At 33.9% G+C, this 25957-nt stretch overlaps 1 protein-coding gene across 1 annotated transcript in view; it reads left to right on the forward strand.

Moving 5' to 3' along the window:
* Nucleotides 1–25957, forward strand: part of LRP1B (LDL receptor related protein 1B) — a 1943003-nt gene that overhangs the window by 1787848 nt on the left and 129198 nt on the right. Inside the window, exons 73-77 of the mRNA XM_055124030.1 lie at nucleotides 7520–7645; nucleotides 8626–8763; nucleotides 10463–10597; nucleotides 14556–14675; nucleotides 17793–18034. Coding sequence (XP_054980005.1) covers nucleotides 7520–7645; nucleotides 8626–8763; nucleotides 10463–10597; nucleotides 14556–14675; nucleotides 17793–18034 — 761 coding nt within the window. The remainder of the gene's footprint in view (nucleotides 1–7519; nucleotides 7646–8625; nucleotides 8764–10462; nucleotides 10598–14555; nucleotides 14676–17792; nucleotides 18035–25957) is intronic.

Below are 25957 nucleotides of genomic sequence, written 5' to 3' on the forward strand. Positions count from 1 at the left end.
AAGTTTTGAAAGGTCTAGATTTAAAGGTATTATAAGCACAGAGAATGGTGTGGGGAAACTTTCTTTAATTTACATAATAGTTACTTATTAAACTAGAAATTATGATTATTTTTGGTGATGTTATGATGAAGAAGCATGTATAGACCTGAATTCATAGATCCATGAATCTGTTAAAAAAAAAAGATTAATAATTCCATTAGCACATAGGATCGGGCGTTTGCCTTGCTGACCCAAGTATGATTCCTCTGTACCTCTCAGAGACCCCCCAGCAAGCTGCCGAGACTATCGCGCCCACATGGCAGAGCCTGGCAAGCTCCCCGTGGAATATTCGATATGCCAAAAACAGTAACAAGTCTCACAATGGAGACATTACTGGTGCCTGCTCGAGCAAATTGATGAACAACAGGACGACAGTGCTACAGTGATACTGTTTGTAATTAATAATTACAAATATGGCATTTGCATTGAACCCAAAGTATTATGAATTATAAAAATTTAGAATACTTTAATCAGTTTTGTAAATGAATAAACGAACTTTACAATCCCTGAGTACAAAAGGGGGTTTGAAAAGTTCATAAATACCATGTAGGGGGATACTACTGTGGAAGTGAAAGGAAACACATAGGAAAAGGCAGAGCAAACCACACCTTACTGAAGGAACTCAAAACTCAACTGCCTGAGAATTAAAAACAAGGAGGATACTGGTTTTAAAAGAAAATTAAGAGAGGAGATCCTTGGAAATTGTGAGTTGAATTTTGGTCAAGAATTTAGATTTAGACTAAAAGAATAAAAAATGTAAATGCTTTTCTTGTTGATGTTGTTTCTGTGGTTGCCACATTTGGAGGTGCTGCATAGGTGGGGAGCAAGGGCACCCCAGAGAGTGAAGAGAAGTTAGGAGGCAGTGATGAAGATTGAACTAAGAGCCTTGCAAACTTAATACATGTGTTCTTACCTTGAGATGAAATGGCTCAATTCAATAGAAACTATTTGAGGAAAAAAAGGAAAGGGTCAGGAATTTGGGTGTGTGTATCCTTAAGTAGGAAGACTTGGAAATATGCGAAAAACCTATTTTAATAATATACTTGATGGGGGTTAATGGTGGAATGGATTAGCTTTCTACACTGAGCTTAAGACGTGAAACATGAAAAAACAAAGGCATGGGGGAAAAGAAAGATGCCTCAAAGGATGATTTTGTGAATATACTGGCTACATATGATTGGTCCATTCTTTAAGAATTTTCCTCTGACACCATTCTTCTACCTTCATCCTGCCTATATTCCTTCCTTCCCCGTATTATAATATCAACTAAATGGGACCGGGCTAAGATACTTGCAATTTTCTAAATCAGCAGAATTGGTAGCTTAGTATAAGTTGGCAAACCAAGGTAGCATATTATATACAGCTTAAAGTGATTTAAAAGGCAAAATAAATTATTTTATTTATTTATTTTTAAAATTAATTAATTAACTTATTTATTTTTTATTGAATCACCATGTGGAAAGTTACAAAGCTTTCAGGCTTAAGTCTCAGTTACATAATGTTCAAACACCTATCCCTTCCACAATGGAATACTACGCAGCTATTAGAAAACATGAAGTCATGAAATTTGCATATAAGTGGATCAACAATAAATTATTTTAAATGAATCAATATAAGGACAAAGAAGATTTATTTGCCAAGTATAATGTAGGGTACTTTAAAAGCACATTTGTATAGGTGGGTATCATGAAAAGAACAATTGTTTCAGAAGAGAAAGAGTGTCTAGAGACAAGCATTTGAGAGTCAACATAAATTGTGGAAATAAATGCTATGGAATTGGTTAAATTTATGATGAATGTTAGTTAAGCAGAGTAAAAGATCAGATTTGGAATAGTTTTATTATTTTTGGGTATTTTAGATATGTACAAACAGAAAAACACTCAAATGAGTGACTACAAATAGATGTGGGAAGGGGAATATGGTAAAAAAATATATGAAGGGAAATAAATGTTTCAGGAAAGATAGAACTTTTTGTGTGTGCATGAAACAAGATTTGTACTGAAATTTATTTAGACAGATATAAACGGAAAGAAAGTATGTTCAAGAAAGGCAAGAAAAGAAACATCTAGACAAGCAAGTGCACTGTCTGTTTGAGGGAGAAGCATCAATTTTATACAAGGTTAAAGGAAATTTTAAATAGGAATTGTCTTCCTTCTTTGTTATTAGATACACTGAAACAAGGTGCTAAACTATGTATGTACACAGGCAAAAGTGCAATTAGTTAGTAACACTCATGTTTTAATAATGCAATTCCCTTCTATTTCTGTTTTTATATTTCCAGTAGAAAGCATGAACACATATAGAATGCAGGTGGTTGTTGTTCTAGCAAAGTCTAAAAGGAATGCAGAGTTGAATCATTTTTGTAGTGTTTAGTACCCATCTGGCACTGCCAAACACTCATATTTGTGGTATCAATTGCTTATGCAGTAATAATCATCTTCAATTTCCCTGAGTTTCCCAGATACAAACATTTGAATAGAAAACTATTTTGTTGATCTAAGTTTGAGGTATTTTGTATAACTAAAAGGAAAAAGAGGAATGTATAGAGAATGCAGATTATTTTGCTGAAAGTATTTTTCTAAAATATTGCATGATACAATGTTCACTGTACAGTGTCCTATTTACCTATAAATATGTAATATATGAAATAATGGATTATGAAATTTAATGCCAATAAAAGGGGATTAAAGGCCAAAAGGCAATGATAAATAGGGAAAAAATACATAAAAGGGCTAAAGTTAAGCTAAAGCTGAAGAAAGGGCTTACTGAAACAAGTTGAATTATAAAGTTGAAAATATAGTACAGTATCAAACTATAAAATGTCAAATTATTAGTTTTTTTAAGTGAAACAATTGCAGGAAATTACAAATACAACTATCTCCATGAATATTGATTGACATTATTATACAGGCAGGAGAAAATATCACAGATTAAATTAGTAGAGGAGCTTTGTGTAAGTTTACTTCCAGGAAGTGATTGCTCTTGGTTATTTATAGTAAAATTGAAATATTCATGTAGTCAAAAGAATAAATATTTAAAGTTTTTAGGCTGGCAAAAAAAAAAACAGAATGTGTTGAGTCCAGAGAAATAGTGCAGTGGGCAAGGCACTTTCCTTTCATGCAGCTGACCTGGGTTTGACATTCAACACCCCATATAATCCCCCAAGCACCCCCAGGGATGATCTGAGAATTCAGGCCAGGAGTAAGCCCTGAACACTGAGAGGTGTGGCCTAACACTCACCCCCCCATCCCATTCTGCATATGTATGTGAGTGTATGTATGTATATATAGTGATAATATATATGTACATATATAGTGATAAATAATTATACACTGGACAATAGCTATCAAAATATATACAAATTTTGAACCAGATCATCTAGGGGTTGCAGCGATAGCATAGCAGTAAGGTGTTCGCCTTTCACGTGGCTGACCCGTGTTCGATTCTTCTGCCCCACTCAGAGAGCCCGGCAAGCTACAGAGAGTATTGCACCAGAATGGCAGAGCCTGGCAAGCTACCCATGGTGTATTGGATATGCCAAAAACAGTAACACTATGTCTTACAATGGAGTTGTTACTGGTGCCTGCTCAAACAAATTGATGAGCAACGGAATGACAGTGACAGTGATGTCATCAAGGATATTGGAATAAATTTATATAGAAAAGGGAAAACAAAAATAAACAATATGATGGAAGATTCTTCAATTTTCAGTTAATTGGACTAGCAGTGTTAACTACAAAGATGGTGAGAAAATATCAGTAGGACAGACTTAAATTAAATGACTGACTCCAAAATAATCAGTTTTGAATGTAAGCATTTTAAATCAAACTATTAAGTTATAACAACAAGGTTCTGGATGCTATAATAAGAAACTAGCATGCCTGCAAACTTGAGATAGCATATATCTGAACGTTCAGAGCCATTGTTATATAAAGAATTATACTTGGGGTAGGAACCAGATAAATTAAGGCAAGTAGGTAAAAAAAAAAGGAAGTGAAATATTTAAAGAACTATAATAAAGTGGTATTGCCAGTATATTGAGAGTAACAGGGGATGAAGCTGCAGCAGTGGTATTGGCAGAAATAAAAAAATGGCCCTCAGGCTGAAGATGTCTTACCCCATTTAAAACAAACAAAATCAGCAGAAGGCATTGAGAGGTCCCAGCTCTTTCTTATCTTCAGCAGAAATATCAACCCACAGGACTACTGACAAAATGTCCCCGACCTCTCCATTCTTCTTCAAACTGATTGTGCTAACTTGCTTATCCACAATAAGTTTGATAATGCACAATGATGATGATGGCACGGCTTCCTTATTTTTAGGCAATGAACTCTCTAATAACTTGAATCAACCTAAAAGTCCCATAATAATGCCTAGTTGGCTTTTGAAGTTTAGAAAAAGGGTGGAAGCCTTATTCCATATAAAGAGGTTGATTTGTCCAGATAATGATCCCTATACCTCCTTGAATCAAATATTTCAAACCCATTCTTTATTGATAGGATGAAGAACTAGAGCTCTTGGACCCTTCTAAGTGATTTAAATTCTGGTCAATTGCTTATTTCTTGTTCCTGTAGAGTCTCTTATACTCATCTTTCAACAAAATAATTTGGCACAGAAATGTTGAAATAGTTTTTAATTCTTTGTTTTATCCCATGCACAGGCAAGACATTGGTTGGTGCTTCTTACACTACATAATGTATCTTAAATTTTATTCTGGAATTTATGAATGTAGAAGAGATAAAAAGGTTAATGTGTTAGGTAGATTGTTGCTGTAACTTTGGAAAGATCTTAATTTATACAATCTGTTTAATCAGGGATTTAGGATTCTATTCCAGTCATTTCTGTAATGGGTAGTGGTTCAATTGATTTAATGAAATCATTTAATTGAGCTTTTCTGGTCATTACAGATTTTTATGGAAAGAAGAAGATGACTGGGAGATATCAGCAACTAGATTTGTTGTCTAATCAGACTTTAAGTTCAAAGAGCACGGTTAATTTAAAATAATCTCAGATATGAAATTTTATTTGCTATTAACTGAATTATGAAAATACACAAAGGCTTATAATTGGAAACAAAAGGTCAAGGAAAGATAATAAAGAATTAAGTTTTGAACTTGTTGAGTTTTTTTATTAAATTTAAATTTTTCCTCTGCCAATATGTCCAGATTCCTTCCCACCATCCCCCACAATGAGCCCCACAAGGAGCCTATATCTATGGCAGGTACTTTCGTGTTCTCTTTCTCTTTCTCTCTCTATCTCTGTATCTCTCTCTGTCTCTCTCTTTTTGGACATTCATCATCATCATCATCATCATCATCATCATCATCATCATCATCATCCTGTTGATCGTCGATTTTCTTGAGCAGTCTCAGTAACGTCTCCATTAATCCTAGCCTTGAGATTTTAGAAGTCTCTCTTTACTCGTCCTTCCCAATGGTGCTGTATTAGAGGTTCTTTTAGGGCCAGGGGAATGAGACCCATCATTGGAGGGAGATCTAGGCTATAAGATGCTGCGGTTATGCACTTCCAGGAGCTTGGTTTTATAGACTTTGGATGTTGGCCATTGATGGGATTACTTGTGTGTGTGTGTGTGGGGGGGGGTAATCCCTGCAATCCAAGCAGGCTTGGAAGTCTCAGCTCCAGGTCCCACACACCTGGGTTCCTCTTCCGGTTCCTTCATGCGTGAGGCTCATCTGAACATGTGGAGAGAGGCCTTGAGCATGGCTGTGGCTGGGTTCCGGAGGTCTTTGGCTACAGGGGCTCTGATCTGGGTGGGGAGGGAAACTCAACCCACGCCCTCCAAGGGACCCCGGTGAAGAAAGCCCAGCATGGGAGCAAGAGACTCTGCATTTTGGACATTATGGTTTGCAATACAAATACTGAGATACTGAGAGTCTATCGTGTTTGTTCCTTTACTTACGTTCAGCATGCAGTTCTTATCTACAGTGATAAGGGATCATAATGGTCCCTTCTCTATCCCTGAATTTGTTGAATTTAAACTCTTCAACAGATGTCCTTAATTACTATTGAATTACAAAACTTAGATAGCACATTGAGTATTCCATGTGTAAACTGGATCCACAGGAATGAATGAGAATAACAGGGAATCCAAAATGGAACCATGGAAACTGTTCTGTTAGGAACAAGTTATATGAATTATAATATCTAACTTCAGTGGGTTTAATTCTGCAGATAAGATGGTCATACTATAAACAAGCATATAATTCCCTGACTTTCTTTTATTAATCCCCTCCACTACTCCCCTAACTTACCTCCCACCACCACCAAACATTACACAGGTAAGGGTGAACACAACACACATAAACTGAAATTTAGTTATAAATGTCACCTTAGGTGCCACAGATTCTTACTAAATATATAGTTGTTTACAGAGAGAGTTTTTTTAAAAAACATGCTTATTTGCTTGAATCTTTTCCTTCTACTCTATGAATTTCAAATGGGGGTTTGTAACACATGCTGGCTTAAACTCTATTTTTTGCAAAATTTCTCTTTCAAATGGCTAAATGTCTTGTCACATTGTGTTGGGGTCTCCCCCCGGCCTCTGTTCAGAGTGCTCCCTCGTGCAGTAAGGGCCACTGCTCCCAGCCCTCAGAACAGGGCCCAGCTTCCTTCCAGCCAACGGGAGGGGTCCAGGGAAAAGAGCAAACCTTGCCACCACCTCCTCCAAGGAATAAGAAATAAACACATGAGCATGGTGGGGGTCCAGTAAGGCAATTCTGATTTAATGAGCAAACAGTGAAGCTTTATGTAGGCTGAGCAACAGGGGGAGACATGCAAATGATCACATACAGACAGGTGTTTTCTCACAGGTGTATAGGTAGGGTTACATTGTTTCATTATAGTGCTACAGATAGGGTTACACTGTTTCATTATTGTTATATAGATAGGGTTACATTGTTTCATTATAGTTCTACAGATTGGGTTACATTGTTTCATTATAGAGAGGGTTATTTTCTTCCTTTGATCATAATGGATAGGCTGGCACCCACACATCTGCCAGACACATCCTGTCCCAGGGTCCTGTCCCATGGCACCATTGACCTGTGGTTCTAAATACACATTGCAACAAGATCCCGAATGCTCCGGGAACATCGCCAGGACCGAGCCCAAAGACCAGTATAGCACTTCAAAGGAAGCCAAAAGGGGCTTTTCTCCCAACAATATTGTACAAAAACTATAAGCATGAATTTTAGTTCACCAGTATAAGTTATCTAGAAATGAGAACATGAAGTTTGTCTTTTTTTCTTATTTTATAGAATATTTCAGCTGTGTACTCTGTCCTGTAGTTCATATAAATAACTAGACTCATAACCTTTTATTATTACATTTTTCTAGTATCTTCATGTAGGTAATTCATACAACAAAATGCTGAGAAAAGCAGGGATATGGATCTGTAAGAGAAACAAATGAATGGTTCTTCAAAGTATCTTTGTTTTCATGCTTTTTTTTCCTTTTTCAGTCAAATATCACTGCCCACCAACAAGACCCCATAGATGCAGGAACAACAGAATTTGCCTACAAAATGAGAAAATATGCAATGGGATTGACGACTGTGGTGATAACTCAGATGAAGATCATTGTGATGGTATGTCCATTTAATGAGAAATTGCTCATCTAGTGACAGTTATGTATACTATAAGGAATTATGGGTACATTTTAGAAGCATGATTTAAAGCATTCTATTAAAATATTTTATACTTGTGGTCTGCTGATGTTTTATTTGCTTATTAAAGCTATATAAGCATATCCAGACACTCTGCTAAACTCTGTTGATTATAGAGACTTTACCTAAAAAATTCTTCATGACAAAAAAAAGGATAATAGTGGTTTAAAAAATTCTTTATGGGGGCTGGAGTGATAGCACAGTGGGTAGGACATTTGCCTTGCATGTGGCTGACTCAGGTTCGATTCCCAGCATTCCATATGGTCCCCTGAGCACCGCAAGGAGTAATTCCTGAGAGCAGAGCCAGGAGTAACCCCTATGCATTGCTGAGTGTGATCCAAAAAGAAAAAAATCTTTAAAATAAGGCTTTGAAAGGAGATTTATATAGATGAGTGTAACATAAACCCTATTGTCAGTTCTGAAAAATAAAAGTATGTGGCAAAATCATACTTGGCAAACTATCTCAGACTGGTCTGTGACAGTTTGTATTATCAAAAAATTTAACTTATGGTTAATATGCAAATATTTTCTTATAGAAGAATGTGGCATTTTCTATCACTGATTCAAACACATTGTTAGTTTTTGAAAATTTCAAGAATCCCAGAGTGTTTTCATTTGGCCTTGAGAGCTTCAAACAAAGTATTGACTCTATGATGCTCACAGTTTGGGGTGAAAAAGAGTACAGAGAATCCGTGACCTGTAATGAATTACCGGTGTCCCCCAAGCCCTGCTAGGAATGTTCCCTGATCAGAGACAGGAATAAGCCTCGAATGCTAGCAGGTGTAGTCCAAAAATAAAAGAGCCACACAAATAAAACAGTTTGGTCAAATCTTGAACATGTTATGTGCCAAATAAACTTATTTCCATTTGTGAAGAACTAATCATTTGCAATGACTCTATAGGTAAGCTTACAGCTAAAACAAGGCCTTGTAAAAAAGATGAGTTTGCTTGTAGTAATAAAAAATGCATCCCCATGGACCTTCAATGCGATCGACTTGATGACTGTGGAGATGGTTCAGACGAACAAGACTGCAGAATAAGTGAGTTTATTTTCTGTTGAACAAAGCATGCCCAGAGTACAATATTGAGTTTATTGTGACTAAATTTTTCCTATAACTGCAAGACAAGATTGCTCTTCAAGTTGCACTCAAGAATATTGTAAGCCTTTTGTCAAAGAAATTTTAGAACATCGCTTAGAAACTATTGGCTGAGAAAGATAGAGTACCCTTATTAAAGCAGAGACTAGGACCTCTGCATTCAAATGCAAAAGTATGTCAGCTAACAGTTTATGTAACAAAAAGCAAAAGCATTTGACCCTAAATTCAGATTGCTTATAAAATCTATGTAATATCTCCTACTTTGAAATATGTTATTGTTACTTTTCTACTTTCGGGTAAGTTCTTACTATGTTATGAAGCAGTGCTCACGATGGTAATGGCACAGATATGTCAGCTGGGATAATGTTATGCTAGTGTCTTGTAATAAATGTAAGTTTTAAAGGGTTTGTAGTTAGAATTCTGATTATTAAATTTCTCATATTTTTCATATTTCTTGTTTAATTAAAATTCAGTGTTTCTACTACAATTATGTTGAGACACTGTAATTGTGATTTTTCTTTGGACAAAACAAAGGGCTTTATAAATTTTGTAGTCTCATTTTATACTCTCAGTGTTCTCTGACAACAGTGGAGAGAAACAGGTATTGCATGGGGCAAGTGTAGCTAGCTGAAAGACAGGCTGCCTTGAATGGGCTAATGATGCTGGCTCTTCCTTCTCTAAAGAAGGGATAGAACCTTGGATTTAAGAAGTCTTTATGGTGGGCCTTTTCTGGAAACCTCAGGTTGAGTTTTAAATATTTTTGCTTGTTTTTTAATGTGGAATTGTGATTTTACCCTTTCTCTATTCTTTTATAGTCAATTGGGAATTATTGTGCTTTGGGGGTGGTACATGTCAGAGAGTTAAGGGGATTTTTCTCAGTTTCATAGAGAACACAAACTCTTGAGACACTTCAGCTAATAATTTTGTTAAGTTGGCATTTTTGCTGAAGATAGAAGAGGTTGGACACCCCCTAACTGAGTGTTCACTGCCTATTAAGTTGAATAAGCTGTATTTGCCAAGAGGGTTGTTTTTCTGTCTTTATCAGCAATGTTCCTCTCATATATTTGAATACTTAAATAAGTGTTCTCCATAAGTGAGGACAAAGGAATAAATTGACAACCACTGTGCTGGCAATTACAAATGGCACTTAATGTTGACACTACTTGTGTTTTAGCACATTACCCATTGGAGTATCATACTCTCAAGTGTTGCTAATATGTCTGTCTGGACTGAAAAAAAAAGTTGAAGTAGATTTACCAGTTTGCTTAAATAAGATGTACTACCATGAAAGAGTTTGCAAATACTGTTATCATAAATTAGACTAGTAATAAATGTCTATATCTCTAGGTAGAATCTAGAATATATTGTATAGTACATCATTACTAAAGTAACTTCCCATCAGAGTCATTGACTATTGACTTTTTTGTAGAAAGTAGTACAGCTTGATTACCACATGCAAATGTCAGTTGCTGGCTGCTTTGTCTATACTCCATGTAAGTTCAGCTTTTAATGTTTCTATGTATTTACAAGAATTGAGGGCTTTCATGGACAGAGGACCATAATGGAATAAGTTATATAAGTTCGAATTAAGAAAATTCAGTAAATTTCTACTTCAGGTTTTGATGATATTTTTAAACCCTAGCTCCTACTGAATATACCTGTGAAGATAATGTGAACCCATGTGGAGATGATGCATATTGTAATCAAATAAAAACATCTGTTTTCTGTCGCTGTAAGCCTGGATTTCAGAGAAACATGAAGAATAGACAGTGTGAAGGTATTGTACATTTTCTCAACAGCTTGCTCTTAAATCTTTCGATTATAAAAGACTCCCAAGGCAGCTAAATTGCAACATGACAGGGGATTGATTTTCATCAAAATGGTGTATATCTAAGGGATCCTCTTGCTTATGAGAGTGACGCATCCCTGGGGTCCAGAAAGAGGCTGTTTGTGTGACTCAGTGATAACTGTACTGAAGCTGCCAAGCCTTTCTATAGCAGAGTAACTCCAGGAGATTCAATTGTATTATTATGGTGCTGTTTTGAAATGCAAATGATGCAATTGCTGGTTTGGGAACTGTTGGAAAATTAGAGGCACTTTATAAGAAAACCTGTTCTCGATGACCCATTTTTCTTGAGTGTTGGCATGAGCAATACTACAAAATGTCATTTACTTTAGATTGATAGAGGGTGTTTTTACTAACACCATGTCTTAAACTTTGCTTTTTATTTTAAGATATGTCTTTTAAAATTCAGGCAGGATCTATGTCAATAAATTACTTGATATGTAAAAAAATGAGCATGTATAATAGCCAGATCTCATCATAAGTTATTTGCAATGGTAATATACAGGACCTAAGTAAAAAGGCACAAAATGCTGGTTTTTGTCTGGTTTCTCCAGTTCCTCCTCTAAAATTAATTGATACATCTGTGTTTAGCACCTAATATTAACTTTTCTAAGTCTAGATTCCTTCCATTATCTTTTTATGCTATTTTTGGGGAATTAATAATATTTTATAATATGCAAAAGCGAACAGTTTATTGAAATAGACTAGTTACATAATCTAATATGGAAATAAATATGTCCATGGCATGCACTGCACTGTAGCACTGTCGTCCCATTGTTCATCGATATGCTTGAGCAGGCACCAGTAACATCTCCATTGTGGAACTTGTTGTTACTGTTTTTGGCGTATCAAATACACCAAGGGGAGCTTGTCAGCCTCTGCTGTGTGGGCGGGATAATCTGGGTAGCTTGCTGGGCTCTCTGAGAGGGAGTGAGGAATCAAACCTGGGTCAGCCACCTGCAAGGCAAACACCCTATCCGCTGGGCTATACTCCAGTCCATAGGAAAATATATGTATAAAAATGTTTAAAATATATATTTTGATTTTAAAAATTCTACATTTAATTACCTTAGTATTTCTAGTTTATTAAATCAAGTTCAGTGAATTTATCAATACATTTTGGCTTATACAAATAAAAATATTCCCATGGCATATTAATCTATATTTTAGCTGTTTGCTTGTTTAGATTATTCAAGAGATTTTTATCCCCATTAACAAGAAACACAGAAAGTTCAAGATCTGAATGTCTGATATTTTAATTAAAAAGCAAAGTACGTTTCAAGACTAAAATATTTCTATAGACTAAAATCTGGCTTCTTTCCTAGATAAACTCTATAAATGATAATAAACATGTAACTTATTCAACGTTTTAAGTTCAAATAGTAATTTTTTACTGTGAATAGAGGTCATTTTCTGTATGCTTATTAAATTTGAAAGTTTGACTTTATACCCAGCATTTACTTTAACTTGTTTTTTTTTTAAATATTGGTGGAGACTTCCATTATGCTTGCGCTCCCTGAGGGGCCATTTCCAACAATTTCAGTCCACTAACAATTCAATACTAGCACAAGAGAATGTGATGCTTCTTGGGGCCTGTGGTTTTTGGGCCATCAAATGTACCCCAGTCCTATCCAGGGATGAAAAGGGAAAGATCTGGTGGTGCTGAATGACCTACAGTTGTCTATATACCCAGGGATTTTGGAGAGCCATGTGGTACCAGGGATTTGAACTGGGAATAACCCCTAATCTCTGCTTCATTCTTTTGACCATTTACTAAATATTTTATCGTTATTTTTAAAGATTAAAAAATAATGGCAACATCTGATAGCTTAGTTCTCCCTCTTGGAAAACCTGGCAAGCTACCGAGAGTTTATTGCCCACACAGGAGAGTCTGGCAAGCTCCCTGTGGTGTATTCATATCCCGAATACAGTTACAGATATACACATAACTCTCAGAGAGCCCGGTAAGCTACCAAGAATATCCCGCCCTCATGGGCAGAGCCTGGCAAGCTACCTGTGGTGTATTCGACATGCCAAATACAGTAATGATAGGTCTCATTCCCCTGACCCTGAAAGAGCCTCCAAACATTGGGAAGGATGAGTAAGGAGAGGCTGCTAAAATCTCAGGGCTGAGAGGAATAGAGATGTTACTGGTGCCCACTCGAGTAAGCCAACGAACAACGGGATGGCAGTGATACAGTGAATGTTATTTTTATAAAGTTGAAAGAGTTTGAACCTCCAATAAATTTTACATCTTTACTTAATAAATAAAACTTTATAATAAACAAGGACAGTATGACTTAATGTGTAGAAGGAAATAGTAACCTGGGTTTGTAATCAAAAGAATTTAATTTGTGTGTGCCCTTATTTTATACAGATAGTTTAAAGCTTAATAAATTACTATATGTTAATAACAAAACATTTTAATTGTACCACCTAAGGAGAAGGACTGAAACAGTAAGCAGTGGAAGAGAACCATATTAGAAAATGTTTGACAAGCTGCTCTGCAAGCAGCAATCTAGCTGCCAGGCATGGGTTGGATTTTACCAACTTTTTCAAAAAGTCTTAATATAGCTATCATTTCAAACATTTGGAAAAAGTGGTGATTTTGTCAAAACTTTTTCTATGTGAAGAAAGGGCAATTTTGTTTTTTCATCTATAATTTAAATCATTTAAATTTCATGTTAAAGAAAAACCACTATTACAAATAACTTTGTGTTCAAAGTTTTAAGTACAAAAAATGAACTCTTTAATACATTTCACTGGTTAAGAACTGCTGGAACATTATCGCACTGTTTACTGTTGTCCCACTGTTCATCAATTTGCTTGTGCAGGCACCAGTAATGTCTCCATTGTGAGACTTGTTGTTACTGTTGTCGGCATATTGAATACGCCACATATAATATATATATATATATGTGTGCATATATATATCACATGTACATTATATATATAATTGTATAGTATGCAATATAAACAAATCTTATCACTTTACCTTACATTTTACTCAAACACAGAAATGTATTGTCCTAGGACTGCCTAAAAATTCATTTTGCAACATCTCATGGTAGAGAAAATTGAATCACAGAACAAAAGTTTAAATCTTGACACTGTGATTTACAGTGGTCTCTGAGAAAAGTATTTTCGTTATCATTGATTCTTTAAAACCAAGCTGATTACTAAACAAGAGAGGTTTTTATTATTTTATTATCTTTAAATTTTGTAGGTAAAGAAAGGATTGTCCTCGTAAATTCATCACAATTAGGTTACTATAACAGGTTGAAGAATTGTGCTATCTGAAAACCAAAGGTAAAACAGGTAAAAAGAGAGAATGGTGATAGTCACCAGAATCTCCTGACCTCATTCTTCACCCTGATTCAAATTAAAAAAGAAAAACAAAACCAAAAGCATAAAACATAGGTTAAGCCACAGGGTATTGTCTAAGCTTGTGTTCATCCTCTCCCACTCTTCCATTTTTGTTTTCTTTTTTCTCTCTTACTTTATCTCTTTCACTCTTTATTGTTCTGTCTCCCTTTTCCTTTCTCTTTCTATCTCTTTATTTCTTGCTTGCTTGCTTACTTACTCTCTCTTTCTCTTTTTTCTTTCTTTCTGTGTCTTTCTATCTTTAATTTTTTTCTTTTTTTTGTTCTTCCTTCCTTCTTATCCTTCTACCCCTCCTTCCCACCTTCCTTCTTTCCCTCCTTTCCTCCTTCATATTATTATGAACTAAATAGTATTACTAGTCACAGACTTCAGAGTTCTAAAGGATAATTAAAGAAATAGAAATAGGAGGTTGAAGAAAGAAAATTATATTTGTCTTTTTTAAATGTGCAAGAACTGAAGTGCTAATTGGGGTCTGCTGATGCTATTTTGAATTCTTTTTTTGTAGACCTTAATGAATGTTTGGTTTTTGGCACCTGTCCCCATCAATGTATAAATATAGAAGGCTCATATAAATGTGTATGTGACCAGAATTTTCAAGAAAGAAATAATACCTGCATAGCAAAAGGTAAGGTTGTAATTACTACCTCAAATGTTACTAAAATTTTGCTATAAATTCCTTATGGCATAAAAACATGTCAAGTTCTATTATTGCAGAATGCATAACTCTACAATATAATATATAATTTATGCCTTATTATATAAAACATGTATTTTTAAATGCAGATGAATTTGGTGATTTAGCTTGGTATGATTATTAATTCTAATCTGAGTTGGTTTGCAGACACATCTAAAATATTCATATAAAAAACAAGGAAATAAAAATATTTAACTTGAACTATTACAAACTCTTTCTTGGATTACAAAACTGATATTAATAGGTAGTGAGATTACGGGGTTGAGTGGATAAATGAAGATATGGAGGAGAAGTAACAAGGACATTGGTGAGAGAACTAGGCACTTTTACTATAGTGGGTGCAGTAACTTTGCACATCAGTATCATAAAAGTTAGCACTGTTAAAGCCATCTCATCTAAATCATGATCAAATTTTAAATTAAAACAAATATGATAAAATAGAAAGTATTAATCTCCATGGGATACTTCTAGAATAAATTTACTTCTAGAATAAATTTTCAAGTTAAAAGAAACAATAATCAAATAAATGAAATTTCAAGTAAAGATTTTTAGTGTTAAGAAAAATTTTATTTTAAAATTTAGACTTCTGGAATTCTTAAAAATACCACCTTTTGAAAATTAAATACATGACTTTGGGTTATTTAGATGAAGAATATAATGTCCATAATTTTGCTAAACAATAAATACCTTAAATATTGTTGGTTACATGACTTTGTGGGACATTATTATTAACAGAGTTAGTAAAAGTAGAAAAATAACTGAATCAAATGTAATGTAGAATAGAATGTCAGCATTTTATATTTCTGACTTATGTGGGCTTAGAACCTTTAATGAGTCATTTGAACCACGGTTACTTATATGTTAATATGGAGTGTTAGTACCAACATTCTGTGCTATTCTGGGGGAAGTGGGGTGGCTGGCACACATGTGATGTGTCAGAGAGCTATGTGATGTCAAGGAACAAGCTCAAGGGTCCCAAATATAAAGTATGTGATTCAGTCTTTTAAGACTGCTCCCTGGCACTCCATGACTGCATTAAAGAATATGAATTATGAAAGGATCTTATAGAACATAAAACAAAGTTCAAAAACTGAAATCTATTAAATATATAGAGCTAAACTGCATCCCATTGCATTTTTAGATTTTTTTGGGGGGGAGGGGCGGGAGAGAAGCACATCCAGAAATGTTCAAGAGTAGCTCCTGGTGGTGCCAAGGGGACCAGATGGGATGCTGGGGATTGGACTTCTGTTGGCCACAAGCAAGGCAAGTGCTCTGCCCACTGTACTGTCTCCAGTCCCAATCATTGCAATGTTTTAAAAAAATCACAAATCCTATATTGCAATGCAATATTTCTTTTTGTTCAGTTAATATTTTACTTATTAATTTTAGGGCTTACTTTAGGGTTTTATTTGTGCCAATGTTGCGATGTTATACTGTAGGTATCAATACTTCACTATAAGTTTCATTAGCACATTCTAAAGGACATGGAGGTTATGGTCTTTCATACAAATCTTTATATAATAAACATAAAAAGAGGGTCTAGGAAAATAATTTAAGTAGTTTAGCTTGTATTTGACAGTGCAAGGCACTACATGATATGCCAACCACCCTGATGATCAAACAAACATGTTGGTGTAGTTTTGATGGCTTCTCAGCACCTCTGAGGTTACTGTGGTGGACCAAGTGTTAGTAGTATAGGAAACTATATTTCCAGTTATGCCACTAAACTGAGCATTGAAACAGTGGTCCTCATAAAATCTCCACATATGTACATTTAAAATATCTGATATAAGTAGAAAATTTTTCATATCTTTATTTTTCTTTCTTAGACTAAGGTGATGGTTACACATATCCACATGCAAAATGATCAGAATTGTTTGAGGCTTAATGAGTGCACCAACAGAATCTCAATACTGAGAACTAATCATAAAACATTATATTCTGACTTACCAAATAAAAATACCTCCTTATTAAGAAAAAAAAAAGCTGGCTTCTACAAATACCTTTTGCCTTGCTGGTGGCAAGCATTGTTCAAACAATGTTTTTTAAGTGATATTTACTAAAACTCTGTGATATACAAAGCTATTTATAATATAATTCTTTCAGGCATACATAAAGTTTCAACACTAATCTCAACAAAAGTGTGACCTTCCCTCTATCAGTGTCCACAGGATCCCATAAATCCCCAAGAATACCCTTAGAATAGCAGGTCTAAGGAAAATTTATTTAATTTAGCTTACTCCAAGAAAACTTAAAGAAATAACATATCAGGAAACAAATCAATGAAAGTCAATTTGTACTGTTATATGATTTTAATCTATATAATATTAAAATTATTTAATATAATGCATACTCTTATTTACATAAATACATTTTAAATTGTGTTATCTCTATTGTATTAATTTTATATTGTACTTTGATATTATTATAATAATTATGTATTCCATGTCATTAATAAAACTATTTCTAATTCTTTGCTAATATATTTTAATATCTACATAGTCAGGTAAAGCCTATGCCAATAAAATTTATTAGTAAAAAAGTAAAGAGAAATAAGAACATTTAAAGGTGAAAATCTGAATAACCCTATACATGTACAGTGTTTTATCCTAAGCAAGGGAATATTGATTTTATATTAGAAAATACTATAGGATAGATGCTGTTAAAATGTGTGCTAATGCAGCCGAGGAATTGCAAGAAAAATCACTATGGATGTAAAAAGGACTGGTAATATATAGAACATTGAATAAGTTGTTAATCCATTATTGGAAATGTAAAAAATTAAAAATTCCTTAGCAAGCTAATAGTAAGCATAACCTTCCTAAATCCAGTGACAGGCAATCATAAAAACGAAGTGTAAGTGCTAATCTTAAGTATTTGTTCAAATACTAGCGATCTTTTGAAGAATTAAATATGGTATAAATTTGAATATTAATGATCAAGAAACCTTGTTAGCATAAAAATTCAAAATAATTTTAAAGTACAATTAATGTATTTACGTTAGTTGAAATTTACTCTATTTTTGTATTTTATTATAATAATCTCCAGGCTCTGAAGATCAAGTTCTCTACATTGCTAATGACACTGATATCATGGGTTTTATATATCCATTCAACTACAGTGGCGATCATCAACAGATTTCTCATATTGAACATAATTCAAGGATAACAGGGATGGATGTATATTATCAAAGAGATATGATTATTTGGAGTACTCAGTTTAATCCAGGCGGGATTTTCTACAAACGAATTCATGGAAGAGAAAAAAGGCAAGCAAACAGTGGCCTGATTGTAAGTAAATAACTTGAATTATTTGAAAGTCCTGTCCCGTCACATTTTATTCACATCTTAACCTATCAATAAAAATATCTGATTATAGGAGATCATTAATATGCTCAGTGATTCCTCCAAATAACATCCCCATGGAAATAAAACATTTACTTAATCTTATTCCAGTAACTACAGATAATTCATTTTAATTATATTATTATTTTTTTATTGAATCATAATCATTTTTTATTGTGAGAACAGTTACAAAGATTTCCAGTCTGAGTCTCTGTCATACAATGATCAAACACCCATCCACTCACAAGTGCACACCCTCCACCACCAAGAAACCAGTATACCTCACATCCCATTCCTTCCCCTCCTCCCCCCACCTCTCTTGCCTATGTGGCAGATGATTTCCACCTTACTATCTCTCCGCTTTGGTCACATTCAATATTTCAACATAAGATCCACCTTTATTATTAGGAATTCTCCCAACATTCAGATCTGCCAAAAAGGCATCATTAGATAATTTGTTTTCTATTGCTGATATGAAGAACATTTTGGATTTCTGATATTTTAGTAATAAGTCTGGAAGGATTTCTGCCAAAAGCTGCTGAGTTCTGAGATTGGTTTGTGTGCCTCTGGGATCTTGGCCCTTCAGGAGCCAGAAGTCGTTTGTGGGCGGCAACTCGGGTCTCTTGGGGTCAGGGAGAGGAGCCAGTTCTATCCCCATCCCCTGAGGCCCCCCATGTCACATCACTGCAGTGTCATAGCTGGCTATCCAATAGGCTCTGAAAGAGTGGTGGCCACCTCGCCACCAGGGAGGATAGGCGGAAGGGACAAACACTTTTCCCCACCCGGGGTGGCACGTCATCGTAGTTTGCTCAGTCCAGATGCATTTATGCCCGAAGCCACTGGGTTCCGAGCTTGGTCTGTGTGCTCTGGGATCAGGGTCATTTAGGAGCCAGGAGCGGTTAGTGGGCGGCAACTCAGGACCTTATTGAGGCGGGGAGGGGGTATATTTTTGTTTTAATGTATTTATTTGTGTTCAAATACTAATAAATAAAATATTCTGGAATATATATTTTATAGAATTTAACAACACTATAGTTGCAATAGTTTTACTCAGATTATATTAGACATTATCCCTATTTTTAATTTATAAAATAAACTGGTAGTAGTGTGCTTGGAAAGTTACTTCACTTTTACCAATTTCAAAATATACTTCTCTTCTAGGGCAAGAGATCACACAATAGTGTACCAATTTCTACTGAGTCCTAATAACTGTGTTTAGGAAGCATCCAAAACAGAGTAATATTGTTTTCTGGTATATGATGGACATGTTGATTATCATGGTTATTCCTTTTGAGAAAAATAAACTGGAACATTTATTTTGATTTGTGATTATAAGCCATCTTTTTCGTTTGGGGACATGTCAAATTATTGTGCATTATATATTTTGATGTCACCTTGGAGAAAAAATAGTTAAATATTTATTTTTATAGATCTGCCCCCTTCCCCAAAAATAAAAATGTCAAGTGCCTATCACAGTAGTATATAATCAAAGCTATGTATTTGAAAATAATTAGAGGAAACTATCTGGAATCCCCAACTTTATTTTGCTCTCTGCCTAAAGATTTGAACTACATGAATACATATTATAGAAATCTATAAATATGGAATATTTTGTTATCAGCAGTAGGAAGTAACAATACATTGGATTAAAATGAACTAAATTAATTTTTATATTTAAAGATTAGTTTATGTTGTAACTGAAAATCCATTTGCATTTAAATATTAGAACTCGTAAGTCAATTTTTTCTGCACCAAACAAAGTGCTAGTTATACAGTAGCTTTAATTCCATTTGGGGCAGTTATAAAACAGTCAATAAATTTTATAGATAATTCTACCATAATTTATATATGATCTTTCTTTTTATAAGATCAAAAGAGTGGCACAAAGCCTTAGATATCATTAGTTTTATATCTAAAACAGAGGTCTGCTTTGCAAAAAGATTGCTCTTTTGGGTTACAATGGCCAAATTTCAATCTTCAGTCTGCTGCCTATAAATAAATCTCAGCTTCTCTTTACTATATTTCTCACTGAAACATACTATATTTTCACTTCTGTATTATACACATACATAAATCAATATTCATCCATTTAAAATGTATGCATGTAGGATGTACAACACATATGTTGTATGTTACCATATATACATATGTTAACATATATACATGCAGGTTTATATATAAATGTTAACAGTTTATGGTATATAGCAAGTATTATATAGTAAGTTCTATATAGATGCTAAGTATTAATAGGATGGTGATGATGTTGGTGACAATGGTATTATTAGTGATGATTGCTAAAATGTTTTTCTCTAAGATATAATCATATTAAAATTATATGCACTTTGAATTTTATCATTACCATAATGAATCTTTAATTTGGCTGTAATTTTCAGTGAAAATAATTTGATAATTATTTTAATTTAATTGGATAGATTAGTAATATAAGTGTGGCTTTTAGTTAACAGTTTATCATAATTCAGAAGCAAAATCTACTCAGTGGTTGATAAGTAAGTTTTTATTCTTACTTTCAAGGTCAATTTTCTAATAATTCATCATAGTTAATTGTGATAATAAGGTTGAAACTTCTGAACTATGAGTATTACTCCTGTGTTCTCAGCCATTATGAATTTCATAGAAATTTCAATAATATGTTATAAAAAATAACACTTATAGGCCAGAGAAGTAGTATAATGGACAGGATGCATACCTTGTCAATGACCAACCTGGGCTCAATCCCTGACACTACAACTGGTCCCCAAAGCCCTCCAGAAATGATCCCTGGGCACAGAGTCAAAAGTAAGCCCTGACTGTGATCCCAGAATATATATGTACACATACATAAATCGATATGCATCCATTTAAAATGTATGCATGTAGGATGTATAGCACCTATGTTAACACATATATACATGCATGTTTATATATATTCATATGTAACATAATCATTTAGTGCTACACTATAGAGAGTATTTAACTTTGCTTCCTGAAAACTTTTATAATTCTGATACCATAATGTACAAATACAAAATAGACCCATTAGGGGCCAGAGCGATCATACAGAGTGTAGGGTGTTTACCTGACACAAAGTTGGCTGTGTTTCAATCGCCGGCATTCCATATTGCTCCCTAAGCACCAACAGGAGTAATTTCTGAGTGCACAGCCAGGAATAACCCCTGAGCATGTCTGGGTGTAATTTCCCCCAAAACAAACAAAACAACACAATATAGACCTCATATCACAACTATGACTTAATAAAAAAGTTTTTTCTAGAGTAATTAAATGAATGATTTATGGTATTATGTGACAAAATTTAGATTTAAGAGATGTTATATCTGAGTCAAAGCTTAATCATTGAAAAGTAGCCCCAGTATTAAATTAGGTAATATCTAAAGTTTATTTTTGATAACAAATATATAAGATCTAAAAAAAAAGTTATGCAGTTATATTTAGTTGTTTTCTGGAATAATCTTTTTTATATTTTTAAACTCAACCTTATTTATAAGCAATTTGTTTTCTGCCCTTATGAATTATACAATAATATAAAGTAGTTCTTTAAATAGACACAAGTTAGTCATCTCAATTAAAGCAGGTCACAAATATTCCATTTTATCAGTTTTTACACAAATTCTAACTGATGTTGACCTTAGAGTTCTCTCGGTTTTAATACATGAAACTCAGAATTTTCTCTCTAAGCTGAATATGGAACATGGCTCTCTCTTGGTATCAATAGTGTGTGCATAGGGAAGAGAGCCAGGAGTGATGGAGAAAAATAAATGTCAAGCATGGATACTTTAGTTTGAACCTTTATCAGTAAGTCAAATGATAGCAAGATGTCTTGAAGCATATTTATGGATACGTATTATTATATGTTATATCAGAAATCCAAGAATAATATTTCTCAGGAAGCTTGTTGTTAACTGGAGTCCATGCCAAAGAAGTTAATTCCCATTGTGATCTCTTTGGGAAAGTAGTGAAGCAGTTTTTCTTTTTATAACTGGAAATGGTTGGAGTACTAATTATCATTACAAATTTAAATTTTAAATGCAGGCTACCTGACTCATAGATAGAAATAGCACTTTGCACTGTCATCCCATTGTTCATCGATTTGCCCAAGTGGGTACCAGTAATGTCTCCATTGGAGATTTGTTACTGTTTTGGGTGTATCGAATATGCCATGGGTAGCTTGCCAGGTTCTGCTGTGCAGGCGAGATACTTGGTAGCTTATTGGGTTCTCCGAGAAGGATGGAGGAATCGAACCTGGGTCGGCCACGTGCAAGACAAATGTCCTACCTGCTGTGCTTTTGCTCCAGTCCAGAAAATTATACTTTTCTGGGACATACATCATGGCACAGCATGTAGGGTACTTGCCTTGCACATGGCTGACTGGGTTTGACCCCTTAGCACACTGTATGTTTCCGTGAGCCAGCCGATAGTGTTTTATTTGTACAGAGTCAGGATAAGCCCTGAGAACCACTTGATGTAACCCCTAAAAACAAACAAAAATAATCATAAATTTTTTAACATCTGGGATATACAATTAAACTCTTTTTATTTCAGAAAATCATAAAATTTAGAAATTTGAAAGGCTGACATAATTCAATCTATATGTAATGAGTAATAAGATTTCTGTATTTGGATTTAGTAATCTAAGGACAATCTAGTAGTATTGGCAATGATTTTATATGCTTTCTAGCAATATAACATTTCTAGTATAAAATATTATGCTACAAAGTACTTGATGGAAAGTAATATAAACTAAGTCCATGCTTTGGAAAATGCTAATTATTTTTAAAATGCATATTTGACGTTTATTATAAAAGAGCTAAGTAAAATTGATTGATCCTCTTCCTGCTTTTTAAAAGAGACTATGGATAACTTTTTAGGCATATTTTATGTTAAGCTATAGATTTTTTTCAGAATTGATGCATTTGTAATATTTTTCATTCTAATTCTATCTTTGCTTTAAAAGTTGGACATATTTTTCCTTGAAAAATCTTGAAACAAATATTAAACAATTAAATTTTAAGCAATACGCTTAGCGTTTTAACTGGAATGCTACATATAAACTTTGTAACCAAATATTTTGGTTGTGTATTACATCATAACCACACACATGTATACATGAGTTCATAGATGTTACATGTATCCAAACCTCTTTGTGTGTGTGTTTGTTTATACAGCATTTTAATACACACAATAAAATAATAGTCTTATTTTAGGATATATAAGTACTATAAATACTTGATGGTTCATTTATTTTTTCATTATAATAAACATATTGTAAGACTTCTGAAAATGCATATATTTAGAATGACTACTATTTAAACTATCTAAATTCCATTCAAATCAGTATACAACACCTTTAGTTTATTATGACTATTTTGAAAACAATCTAAAATTGAGTTCATCAGGATTTTCACAGGTTAGGCAGCTTTCCCTGCATGCACAAAACCTCCATTTGAATATCAGTACCACATAAGGTTCCCCAAGCAATGGTAGGAATGACCCCTATGCCCAGAGCCAAGACTAAGCCATGAGTACCTCTAGGAATAGTACCCAAAGAAACAAAAACAAACAAACAAATGAGAACTAACAGATCATTACATGATTACACTTTACCCTTTTAAATGACTAAAATTAAGAGGTAATATGACAATTGCTATTAATATTTACATCTATAGTCTATAGAAATACTTGAAGATGTATAAAACATGATGTTATAATTAATAATTCTGAGTAAATTCTTTATAACTGTTCAACATTTTAAGATAAACTTGCCATTTTATTTTGATATATTCAGAGCTCTAATTACAGTTATGCTTATTAGTTTTGATGCTAGCTTCCCAAGTTACAGTAGTGATTAGAGACTCTTGTTTTCATTAAGTTTATTTATATGAAAGAAGGACAAATATAGATAAATTCATAAACAAATGATAAAATTCCCAATAAAATATGCTGAAGAAAATAATGGACTTAGAATAAAAAACTTAGATATTATCTTCTTGGACAAATCATCATTGCTTAAAAATTTAAGCTAAGAGATAAGAAGTAATATTTATATCTAAGATATATTATAATTTTAATGTAATTAATTTAACAAGGGGAAGGCTAGAGAGGGAGAACCAACCGTTCTTTCTCACTAGATGAACTATCGGTTATTGCACTATTGTAGTCTCAACTGCATGAGAAGTAGTGGATATTTAACTAAAAATGTTTACAAAAATATTACTGTAGGAAATTTGACAGAGAGAAATTTTTCAAGATATTTTCCAGATTTTTGGAATATACAAGTTAATGAATACTAAGCACGGTATATTGAGTTTAATTTTAATTGTGTCAAAGGGCATTGAAGGCTTAATGTTTGAACTCTAAAATAGTAATAGATTTTTGAGGAATAGTTGAACAAGCACAGACTTCTAAAGCCAAATTATACTAACAAGAAAAGAACTAATGGGGGATAATGAAACAGATAATGTACTGCAGTGCATAGGATCTCTAAGAATTCATTTCTTCTTTTACCCACTTTCCCCAAATTCCCTTCTTCTCTTTTAACTTCCATAAGTTTGTATTATTTGTTCATTTACTCTGATTCTTTATCTTCCACACATGAGTAAAATCAAATAATGCATGTTACTTTCCGTCTGATTTACTTTACATGGCATAATTTCCTCCCATCTACGTTATCATAAATGACAAGATGTTCTCTTGTCATGTATGTGAGTATTTCACTGTAAATCAAAGCACTCCAATCATCATAATGTCTACTCCAATTCTTTTCATGTATTTTCATTGAAAAAACCTTTGCTAGATAAGACATTTCATGATTCGCTGTCTCGTTTCCCACTTGTACCCATTTCCTTTCACACCCATGAACAGACATATATCTAACCACAAATGTGTATTTTCTCTAATCTTAAGTAGATCTTACTTTATTCCTAAGAATGAAACTCCCTTTCTCTTCAGAATTTTAAGGGTAATTTTCTTGACCTGCCTGAACAATGTCATAAACCAAACGATTTTTAAAGAAAATACTTTCATTATTATTACTATCATTAAAATTTTTCTCTGTCGATTTAGATATTAAATGCATCAACACATAGAACTTATTTTCAGGTCTTCCCAAAGGTTAATTAAACCAGCTCTTATTGCTGATGGGACATACAGAAAGCGACACTTTGAAGAGAATAATGCGTTTACCCATGAAGTAGTTTACAGGGACTCATATTGTCGTTTTTTATGTGGACTTAGAAATTGAATGGCTATTTTACCTAGGAAATAATAAGTTAGCAGGGAACTGTCACTGTCACTGTCATCCCGTGTTCATCGAATTGTTCGAGCAGGCACAGTAACGTCTCTCAATGTGAGACTTATTATTACTGTTTTTGGCATATCCAATATGCCACGGGTAGCTTGCCAGGCTCTGCCGTGCGGGCACGATACTCTTGGTAGCTTGCCGGGTTCTCCAGGAGGGGCTGAGGGATCGAACATGGGTCAGCTGCATGAAAGGCGAACACCCTACTACTGTGCTATCGTTCCAGCCCAGCAGGGAACTAATTTTAATAAATATGATATAAGAAATCATATATAAAAAGCATTTTATAGATTTGCACATATTCAAAACCTGAATGAAATTGATGCATAAAGACATAGTAATATAAGATTATTTATGCATATCCATGTAAATATACATACATCATCACATATATTACAAAGGTATAATTGTAAGATTTATAATTACAAATTATAAATCTACTAGATGATTATCTAATGATTCTGAAGACATGCTATCAATATTTGTTTCTCGATTTCTTCTTTTTTACGAAGTGCCATGGTTTACTGATAGTTGAACTTTAGGCATACAATAACTGA

Source organism: Sorex araneus, chromosome 1, assembly GCF_027595985.1.
Source record: "Sorex araneus isolate mSorAra2 chromosome 1, mSorAra2.pri, whole genome shotgun sequence".
NCBI lineage: Eukaryota > Metazoa > Chordata > Mammalia > Eulipotyphla > Soricidae > Sorex > Sorex araneus.